The sequence below is a fragment of the Topomyia yanbarensis genome, chromosome 2, assembly GCF_030247195.1.
Source record: "Topomyia yanbarensis strain Yona2022 chromosome 2, ASM3024719v1, whole genome shotgun sequence".
NCBI lineage: Eukaryota > Metazoa > Arthropoda > Insecta > Diptera > Culicidae > Topomyia > Topomyia yanbarensis.
This window is the reverse complement of record NC_080671.1, coordinates 219773625-219784985: the sequence shown is the minus strand read 5'-3', so window position 1 is coordinate 219784985 and position 11361 is coordinate 219773625. Positions and strand designations below refer to the sequence as shown.

General features: G+C 41.7%; 3 protein-coding genes across 3 annotated transcripts; all 3 read right to left on the bottom strand.

The window, feature by feature from the left end:
• Positions 1 to 2583: 2583 nt before the first annotated feature.
• Positions 2584 to 3546, bottom strand: LOC131680081 (uncharacterized). Its single transcript, XM_058960802.1, has 2 exons — positions 3482 to 3546; positions 2584 to 3424 (listed from the first exon to the last, which is right to left on the bottom strand). The coding sequence occupies exons 1-2, from the start codon at positions 3544 to 3546 to the stop codon at positions 2584 to 2586; spliced, it is 906 nt and encodes a 301-aa protein (XP_058816785.1).
• Positions 3547 to 4473: 927 nt separating this feature from the next.
• Positions 4474 to 7227, bottom strand: LOC131680080 (uncharacterized). Its single transcript, XM_058960801.1, has one exon. It carries the CDS (start codon positions 7225 to 7227, stop codon positions 4474 to 4476), a length of 2754 nt encoding a protein of 917 aa, XP_058816784.1.
• A 13-nt stretch (positions 7228 to 7240) lies between these two features.
• LOC131680079 (uncharacterized) lies at positions 7241 to 7900 on the bottom strand. The gene has a single exon (XM_058960800.1). It carries the CDS (start codon positions 7898 to 7900, stop codon positions 7241 to 7243), a length of 660 nt encoding a protein of 219 aa, XP_058816783.1.
• Positions 7901 to 11361: the final 3461 nt, after the last annotated feature.

The following is an 11361-nucleotide window of genomic DNA, read 5'->3' as shown; positions in this document are numbered from 1 at the left end:
CATTCGGTTCTGACTTTTGCTTCCGGAGTTACAGGGGTGTTAGTAAGGATACACTGGAATTTCCCATATAAATCGGTACAATCGTAATACCTCAGAGGCTAAAAACTATTGAAATGGTCACCAAATTACTTCTAATCGCAGATCTAGATCACTGATTGCCAATCAAACATTCTTTGAATATATTGTCCACTATCGACGATTCCGGAAGTCCGGAATTCCGGGCATATTCCACAATTAAAGTCACATCGGTTCTTCGGTGATGACTGAACCGATTTTCTCAAACCAAGTCTCAAATGGAAGGCAAAATATGCAGTTGAGCATTGCGTCGCCGCCCCTCCCCCCGCCTTGCCCGGACACCTCCCTCCTTCATCACTCCCCTCCTCTTGGACCACCCTCACGCCCGCATTTCCTTCATCCACCCCGTATACCGAAATAAGATGAAGGCTTTCTGACGCATCCTCCACTCCCACTCTACTAACCCCCCATTCCCTCCACTTTCAAACCCATTCCACCAACATTTCAAAATATAATCACATGAAGATAACATTGAACTCATGCTGATTAAGCTAATTAAATATTATTCTTTTGCCTTTGTCATATAGAAAGGTTATGCAATTGCTCCAAAAACCGACTTTCTAACCGAGGCCCGGAGGGCCGAGTCTCATATAACATTCGACTCAGTTCATCAAGATCGCAAAATATCTGTGTGTTTGTATGTGTGTATGTATGTGTATGTATGTGTGTATGTATGTATGTATGTATGTATGTATGTATGTATGTATGTATGTATGTATGTATGTATGTATGTATGTATGTATGTATGTATGTATGTATGTATGTATGTATGTATGTATGTATGTATGTATGTATGTATGTATGTATGTATGTATGTATGTATGTATGTATGTATGTATGTATGTATGTATGTATGTATGTATGTATGTATGTATGTATGTATGTATGTATGTATGTATGTATGTATGTATGTATGTATGTATGTATGTATGTATGTATGTATGTATGTATGTATGTATGTATGTATGTATGTATGTATGTATGTATGTATGTATGTATGTATGTATGTATGTATGCATGTATGTATGTATGTATGTATGTATGTATGTATGTATGTATGTATGTATGTATGTATGTATGTATGTATGTATGTATGTATGTATGTATGTATGTATGTATGTATGTATGTATGTATGTATGTATGTATGTATGTATGTATGTATGTATATATGTATGTGTGTGCATGTGCGGTTTTGTAAACAAAATGTCCACATCGGTTTCTCGGAGATGCCTGAACCGATTTTTACAAACTAAGATTCAAATGAAAGGTATAATATTCCCATAGGTTGCTATTGAATTTCATTTTCAACCGACATCTTGTTCCGGATTACGAGTTGAAGAGTATGGTTACAAAACAAAATTTGTTGATTTGTCCACATCGGTTTCTCGGAATTTTCTGAACCGATTTTGACAAACTTGATTTTAAATGAAAGGTCCATCAGTTGCTGTTCGCGAATGCTGCGGGTTTCTAGCTATTACTTATAACCTTTTAATGTGGAACAAAGGGCACTTGTTCGGATCGCTTAAAAATCCACAAAGAACTGTACATTTCGAACGATTGGTAAAGAGTGAAAAATTTTAATTCTGTTTCGTTTGCTGTCTACATTGCATGTATGTGTGTATGTGAGAACTTCGTTAGCTGTCAAATCTTGTGTGGTACTAGAGGTAAGTATGCAAGTGTGAGCGCAAGGTAAGTATGATTTTCAGGTATGGATTTTTACATTTCAGGTAAGGTATATCAATTTCATTTCAGGTAAGGCATTTAAATTTCATTTCAGCACGTAACTTAGTGTGAGCCGTAACATCCCGGCCCCCGTTGAAGCGCAGCATTCAATTTACATTATGAGCGGTCGTCGTCGAACAAGAAGCACCCGTTGAAATTTCGTTTGTGCCATCCTCTATAGGCAACAGACAAAGTTCCGTCGTAGCTCGTCGTCGTGTACCAGCTTGAGTACGTACGTCCACCACTCGCACGATATTGTCCTCGCTTGGAAAGACGGCTACAACACGACCAAGAGGCCATTGTTTTGGTGGAGCGTTGTCCTTTTTAAGAAGAACCATTGATCCAATATTGAAGACGGTTGGTGTTTTTCTCCACTTGGCTGGTCGTTGATGAAGAAGGCAAATATACTCTTTCGACCAACGCTTCCAGAGATCGTTGACAGCCCGTTGAGTCTCCTGGAAATGGGAGAGGCGATAAATGGGGATTTTTGAAAGATCTGGCTCAGGGAGACAGAAGGTTGGTTCTCCTATGAGAAAATGTGCAGGAGTGAGCACGGACAGGTCATCTGGGTGATTCGACAATGGAGTCAAAGGCCTGGAGTTCATTATGCCTTCAGCCTGAGCAACGGCCGTGCGCAGATCGTCGAAGTGGTACGGTGCAGATCCCATGATGCGAACGAGGTGATATTTAAACGATTTAACTGCTGCCTCCCATAGCCCGCCAAAGTGTGGTGCTCGTGGAGGAATGAACTGGAACTCGATGCCTCTGTCTAGGCATTCGTTGACTTATTTGCTGGACTTCAATTGTTCGAAGAACTGTTGTCGCATCTCCTTGATTTCACGATTCGCGCCAACGAACGATGTGCTGTTATCGCAGTGTATGACGCGAACACGACCGACACGGCTGACGAAGCGTCTTAACGAACTAACACACGCGGCTGCTGACAACCCGGCGACGATGTCTAGCACCACGGCCTTTACGACGAAACAGCCGTACACTGCTACCCAGACTTTTACCGAAGCGCCTCTTCCCGCGAGTTGTCGAACGAGAAACGGCCCACAGTAGTCCAGCCCCGTATGCTCGAACACTTTTGCAGTCGTAATGCGAACTGGAGGTAGTGGTGCCATGTACTGGTCGCTTGTTTTTGGACGGCAGCGGAAGCATGTCACGCACTGGCCAACTGTCCTTCGAGCAAGATCCCTACCACGAACTGGCCAGAAGCGCTGCTTGATGATGGCAAGGAGCTGCGTTGGTCCCGAATGGAGCGTTTGGTGATGAATCGATTTAGCGATCAACTTAGAGAGATGATGATTTGCCGGCAATATCATCGGGAAACGGCTGTCGTATATTCCTGGCGATCTGGAAATACGGCCCTGCACTCGTAGCAGGCCAGAATCTAGACTTGGGTTAAGGTCCTTGATCGACGATTTTAACTGAAATCCCTCAAGCGAACCTTTTTCTTTGCCCTGCATATATTGAAGTTCCGCTTGAAATACTGCCTGTTGAGAAAGGCGAACAAGGGTTTTCAGTGCATTTTCATATTCCTGTGCCGTCAGAAATTCTGTGTTGCGTTTCGATTTTGGTGATCTGCAGTTGGTTGCGAATCGCTGGCAGTATGCTATGACCCTGAGAAGAGGGGCAAGTTCCGAAAAAGAATTGAGAAAGGAACAATCAGGAACATACGCATGAAGTGCGACTGTTGGTTTGCGTTCAATCATTTGCTCTTTGACCATTAGACTTCTCCACATTTTGAAAAAGTTTTGAAATATACATGGGTCAGCTCAGATTTTTGTTCCAGGTGTGAATTTAAGAACTTTCGCCAAAAATGACTTAATTTATACATGATTTAGAGGTGTCTCCAATCAAAAATCGTGTTTTTGCTGTTTCCATAGGAAGATCACTTACAATCTGATTTACTAGGCCCTACATGCCCACATATCATCAAAGGTTGTTCCTTTGACATATCTTAACATGTGTTAACAGGTGAACATACCTCTAATCGTAATAGAAAATTTGTTACCTGGATTTTTATATAGAAAAGTATATCAAAACCATGGATATATATATTTCTTGGTTTTTATATTCTTTTCTGTATAAAAATCCAGGTAACATGTTAAGATATGTCTAAGGAACAACCTTTGATGATATGTGGGCATGTAGGGCCTAGTAAATCAGATTGTAAGTGATGTTCCTATGGAAACATAGCAAAAACACGATTTTTGATTGGGACACCTCTAAATCATGTCCAAATTAAGCCATTTTTGGCAAAAGTTCTTAAACTCACATCTAGAACAAAAATATGAGCTGACCCATGTATATTTCAAAACTTTTTCAAAATGTGGAGAGGTCTATTGACCATGGATGGTGACAATAGATAATCGAGTCTGGCCAATCTCCCGGTGCCACCAACAGAAAATGTGGCCCATTCCACCAAAGATTGTCTTGAAGCAGCTGAAGCGGTTCTTCTCCACGTGATATGCGATCTGCTGGATTGTCAGAGGTAGGGACGTGCCGCCACTGGGAGTCTTTAGTAAGTCGTTGGATTTCTGCGATGCGATTGGATACGAACACTTTCCAAGTAGAAGGTGGTGATGTGATCCAATGAAGGACGATAGTAGAGTCAGTCCAGAATATCACTCTTCCAGAGAAATTGGTTGTTTGTAGAACGGCATCGGCTAATTGACTTCCCAGAATGGCAGCACAAAGTTCCAAAGTGGAATACTGAGACCACCTGCTGGTGCGACTCGAGACTTGGCGATAAGTAGGTGGCTGGACTTGGATTTACCATCAGTAGACACGACATAAATACAGCATCCATATCCCCTTTCAGAAGCATCAGTGAAGCAATGCAGTTCATAGTTGGTAGTTGATGGAACCATAACCCATCTAGGTACACGGAGACTTCTTAGGACGTCAATTGATGCTCGAAAGGACAGCCACCATAACTGCAGTTTTTCCGGAAGCTCGTCGTCCCAACGCAAATTCTCTTGCCATAACTGCTGTACAAATATTTTAGCGCTGGCTACTACTGGTCCCACGAGACCCAAAGGATCAAAAAGCTGAGACATTTCGGAAAGAGCAATGCGTCTTGTCACACGTTCGAGGGGTGGCAGCTGTGGAACCTTGAAGCCGAACAGACCCTCTGTTGGAAACCATAGAAGGCCAAGTGTTTTAATTGAAGGAGACTGGTCAAGTTCCACTACAGTCAGTGTTTCACGATCTTTCTCTGGGATGTGTTCCAGAATGGTTGGGTGGTTTGCGCTCCACTTTCTGAGGGAAAAACCGCCTCGGTTCAGTAGACTGACCAACTGATGTCCTGTTTCTACCAGAGTTTCTAAATTATCGGATCCCGTCAGTAAATCGTCAACATAGAATCCTTGTTTAACGACAAGTGCCGCCAGCGGAAAGTCCTTGCCGTCGTCTTCTGCAAGCTGGTTCAAAGTCCTGGTAGCAAGGAATGGTGCAGAAGAGGTGCCGTACGTGACGGTATTCAGAAGATACGGTTTTATTTGCTCCCATGCCTGTTGGCGCCAGAGGATTTGCTGAAGTGGCCTATCATCAGGGTGTACAAGGATCTGTCGGTACATTTTTTCGATATCTGCTATCATCACATACCGATGCAGTCGAAAATTGAGAACGATGGATAACAGGGTGGGTTGCACTGTAGGACCTGTGAGTAGAAGGTCATTCAACGAAAGATGGTTGCTGCTCTTGCAAGATCCGTCGAATACAACTCTGACTTTGATAGTTGACGAATCGGGACGAGAGATTGCGTGATGGGGCAAGAAGAACTGGGGCAACGCGGCGCGAGTCTGCACCTCCTCCATGTGGTCAAGCTGTTTATATTCTTCCATGAATTGGACGTAGCTAAAACGAAGACCAGTGTCACCTCTGAATCGTTTCTCCATCGCAGTGAACCTTCGGGCGGCCGTTGGCCACGTTTCTCCGATGAGCGGGAGCATTTCTTGGCGAGTGGGTAGACGAACCACGTATCGTCCTTCATCATTCCGGTTGTGGGTGGTCACGAAATGAGTTTCGCATTGCTGTTCATCAGTGGTGTATGCTTTGCCGTGGTCGAAATTCTCCACTTCCCAAAATTTCCTGACTTGAGCGTCCAGATCATCAAAGGTAGACACAAGGCACGTAACTAGCGAAGATGTATTCGTGGGAATCTTTCCAGCTATGATGTATCCCAAGCTGGTTTTCTGTAGAACTGGAAGTTGGTCGTCGAATGCGATTTGCTCTGCTTGCAAGATCATTGAAAACAGCTCGGCTCCAACGATGAGGTCAATGCCGTGACTCACATTGAATTGTGGATCCGCCAATGGTAGATGTTCAGGGAGCTTCCATGCACTAATGTCTACTGTCCTTGTTGGTAGACTAACCGTCAGTTTTGGAAGCACTAAGCATTCTAAACAGTATTCGTGTGATCTAAAATGGGAAGAAAATTGCACTGACACTGTATAACGCACGTTCACAATGGCTTGGCCAATTCCGCTCACTGGCACATTAACTTTTCTGCGATTTAACGCAAGGCGTTGACATAATGATTCGGAAATAAAATTGGACTGTGATCCACTGTCCAAAAGAACACGAGCGAGGTGGGTTTGTCCGAGATTGTCACGAACTTTGACGAGAGCGGTGAATAGTAATACTGTATGATCACTCATTGGAACTGGTGTGACTGTTTGACAGCTTGTGAAGGGAGGTGCGACTGTACCGGACGGTGCGGGAAAAGGCGCAAGTACCGACGGCGACGACAACGAAACCGAACGACCGACCGAAGTGCCAACGGAGTCACTTATTTGCGTTACGGGCGGAGGATGCGACATTTGGTTTTCAAATCGCGATTGCTGATGAAGCATCGTGACTGGTGCAGGTTGCATGTGTGGTGGAGCTTCCGTTGCGAGCAATGTGGGAGATGGAGGAAGATGAAGCAGGGTGTGATGCTTCCTCTGGCAATATTTGCATGAACCGCTGGTGCAGTTTTTTCCATAGTGTGCAGCCCTCAGGCAGTTGATACATAAATTATTACGTTTGACTAATTCGAAACGTTGATGCGGAGTTTGTGAACGGAAAAACTCGCACTGAAAAAGATAGTGAGTTTGTTTACATGCTGCAAATCTCTGCACTTGCTCTGAGGCATAATGATTGGCCAACGCGTGTGGCTTCGGAGGCTTGGTCTCCGCAAAGGAAATGACATTTTGGGAGAGCTTGAGCGACTGTAGAGTCCGCGAATGTTCGTGAATAAATAGTACCAGATCTTCGTAAGAAGGGCGTTTTGTTTTATCCCGCTGGTTTTCCCACAATTTTTGTGCGTTGGTGTCCATACGACTGAAAAGAAGCTCCACCAACACAGAATCCCAATGCTGTGCCTTTGTCTCTAATGAATCCAGGATCTTAACGTGTTTCTCGAACTCGTCAGCCATGTCCGATAGATCACTAGCTGATTCCTTCCGGATGGGTGTGATTGAGAATAAAGCAGATTTTTATCCTCAGCAAGTTTTTATCCTCGAATCGATCGATTATCATCTTCCAAGCGACAGTGTAGCTAGTTGAAGCAATTGGAAGTGAACAAACAATGCGGGCTGCATCCCCTTTTAAACAAGCTCGAAGGTAATGCAGTTTTTGAATATTCGACAGCGAAGTGTTATCGTGTATCATAGCTTTAAATAAATCATGGAATCCAGCCCGATCTTCCGGGTTCCCATTGAATTCCGGAAGTTTCAATTCTGGGAGACGCACACCAGATGACAAGTTCGACGCATCATTTACAACAGTAGGGAGTAACATTTCAGGCGGCGCGCATCGTTTGCTCGATAAAGAACCCTTTAAGCGAAAATGTAAAGTCTGAAATTCCGCCCGCGTGTCCGAAGAAATGGGGTCACCGCAGCGAAGAGAGTCTAACTCAGTTTCAACGTATTCGAGCTCCTCCATCAACTTATCTAGTCGCTCGAGACGGAAGGGAATTTCGGCCGATTTAGATGGATCGAAATTTTCATCAAAATCACGAATCAGGTCAATTGATCCGACAATATAAGCACGCTTAGCGTGCAGATGTTTCAGTTGCTTAGCTTTTCTGTTTCGAGTGGCGGTCGCCATTTTGCTCACTCCGAATAAAGAAACAAAATTGTTCACCCACCTGCTCAGTCCGTACTTAACCTCAAAATTGCGTCGGCGTGGCTGGATAAATCTCGAGGTACACAAGTGCTGCAGCGAATGAGCGCAAAATTTATCAATCTGGCGGGAACCGTAATCAGCGTAGATTGGTCATCAGCTTTAGCAGCAATCACCAACTCCGTAAAACCAATTGGCGATGATCAGAAGAAGGAAGCACTTTACTCACGACGGCTATGCTGGGTGAACACGTTATTTTTTCACAACCAACTTTTCAGAAAATAAACCGGATTCCTCTACCGAATCCCGGATTTCGGCACCATTAAAATGTTCGCGAATGCTGTGGGTTTCTAGCCACTACTTATAACCTTTTAATGTGGAACAAAGGGCACTTGTTCGGATCGCTTAAAAATCCACAAAGAACTGTACGTTTCGAACGATTGGTAAAGATTGAAAAATTTTAATTCTGTTTCGTTTGCTGTCTACATTGCATGTATTGCATTGCATGTATGTGAGAACTTCGTTAGCTGTCAAATCTTGTGTGGTACTAGAGGTAAGTACCCAACAAACATTTCGTGGTTTTATAAACGTTTTAACAGTTGCTTTATTCAGCTCTAGCTGAACATTGGAAGTATACGTATAATCATATATCGTTTATTCCACCCTTAAACATCCGGGATTTGGAGAATTTATTCAGCTTATCTGATTAAGACACATGAAAGAACAATTCTTCAGCACGTATACAGCCTGAAGAAAACCACAGTACAGCTTTATCAATAAACCTTTTCGTTACCGCTATTCAGCTGAGAGAATTATCATATTGATAAAAAAGACATTTATTTCAAGTTACACACGCCATAAATCACTTTGGAAGCCATATTCTTTTATTAGTGTCACGTTACAGTTAGAGAAAAATTGTATTACCTTGTTGGAAGTCATATCACGTACCTGGATCCGAACCAGCAACCTGTTGAATACTAAGCACTTACCTTACTGTCTGCACTAATCTTGCATACATCGAATGCATAAGATTTCACCGATGTACCGACAAGTCTAGGCTGCTGAATAGAGTCTGTACAAAGGCTACAGTAGCCTTCTATAGATTTGAGTGAACCTAGTTGGCTTGGGTTCGAATCCCAACCTGCGACAATTTTTTATTTCATTTTTTTTAATTAATAATTTTTAGAACATTCGGGAATTTTAAACTAGATAATTTATTTATTTCCAAAATGATGATTATAGTCGTTTTTGTTTCCAAGGTGAGGATTTATGGTTGTCACAAAACGTTTAGATAAGTAAAAATGGGTGTTATATGAAAGTGGTGGTAACTGAATGATGGATTGAAGTCATTTATAATTCTAAGGTGGCAATCTCCTCAATTTATTTACCACTCCCTGCCAAATGATGTTCTTTCCATTGTGATTTTTTTGGTAAGCGGACGTCGCTGTTCGAATTCAATAGTTTATTTATTTATATCAACTAAGTTCGCCAACGTGAATAATAATTTCATTGTACCTTTGTTTGCAAGTCGATGGATAGAAAAAAATCATGGTGACAATGCTGGTGTCAAAAATTTATAGCGACGTTGGAACAAAAAGTTTCTCTTGTGTTCAATATGAGAATATTCATGTTTCAAGTAAACAGACCGTTTCGAATTAAAAGGTAAATTTACATAAACGAGGGCGCGTGTGATTTGGTAAGCTTGTACATTGAAAAACTGTAAATCGTGTATTTCCCGTGGTGAAAACTCAGTAGATATAAAAAACTAAATAAACTTTCTTTATTTCTTTATTCATTTATTGATCTATAGCTCCTTAACTGTAATATATGCAAAACATCTCAATTGGAATATACCGAAATAATAAAAAAAAATCCTTCACTTAATAGTAAAAAAAATATTGTGTGTGTGTTGGGACTCGAACCCAGGTCGGTTGCCATTCCTCATGATTTGCTAATCGCGCCAATTTTTGTAGTAGTTACAATTACCTTTGTTAAACACATAATTCAGCTAAAAGTCAAAGGTGGTATAACGGCAAATGTAAAGGTAGAAACAACCTTTTGAAGACATGTAGTGCAGCTTAATGATTAAAGGTAATACTATTGATAACAGCATCGTTTATTCAACTCGCAATTCAGTCTAATTAAGATGGTTGAATGAAAGCTTTAATATTGTCGCTATTACATTTATTAGCAGTATAGTTCAGCCTAGTTGGAACTAGCGAATACTGGATTTTAAATAGGCTGAATAAACTGTTAATGTTTAAATAGTTCAGCGAAAGTTTTATTCAGCTTACATAACCTTTAATCTGCTTTAAATCAACACGTAGTCTTATAGTTCAGCTCCTAATGTTTGTTGGGTATGCAAGTGTGAGCGCAAGGTAAGTATGATTTTCAGGTATGGTTTTTTACATTTCAGGTAAGGTATATCAATTTCATTTCAGGTAAGGCATTTAAATTTCATTTCAGCACGTAACTTAGTGTGAGCCGTAACAGCTGCTGTTGAATTTTGTGTGGATCCGAGTTCTGGTTCCTGAATTACAGTGTGATACGTACGATCACGCAGCAAATCCCGATTCTAACGAATTCTGCAATGAATGTAAAAAGGTGATTTTTTCCAAAATGTAAACACAACTGTTGAATTTGTAGATCTAGGTCACCAACAGTTATTCAAAGTCTCTTTGGCCACACTGGCCACTATCGACGGATCTGGATGCATCCAAATTCAGAATAACGGTTATATTGGTTTCTCGAAAGTGGCTGGACCGATTTGATCAACTTAGTCTCAAATGAAAGGTGTTGCGTCCCCGGAAACTGATATTAAATTCCATCTTCATCCGACTTCCGGCTCCGGAGTTACGGGTTGTGGATGATACCGCGATGAATGCAAAAAGGTGCAAAAAGTGTAATAAGAATGAAAGACATTTCCATAATATTATATTGTTACTATGTTTTTAATTGCCGCAAGGTTCTACTGTATCGATTTTGTTGGCTATTTTCGGCAAATTTGAGACTAAGAGAAACGAAAGCAATGAAATTGAAAGACGGATAGGTATTCTAGAGCGAATCAGTTATAAACTTAGAACGGAAAACTAGAACTAGGCAGGCTCATATGGGCATGATCGAAAGGAAATGTGAAGAATTCTTTGCCTTATGCAGAGTAGGAGTTGGGCGTTGCACCCAAGTCTACCGCATGTAAAACATGATGATGAGTTATGTTCTACCATAGACCATGCGGTAGACTTGGGTGCAACGCCCAACTCCTACTCTGCATAAGGCAAAGAATTCTTCACATTTCCTTTCGATCATGCCCATATGAGCCTGCCTAGTTCTAGTTTTCCGTTCTAAGTTTATAACTGATTCGCTCTAGAATACCTATCCGTCTTTCAATTTCATTGCTTTCGTTTCTCTTAGTCTCAAATTTGCCGAAAATAGCCAACAAAATCGAT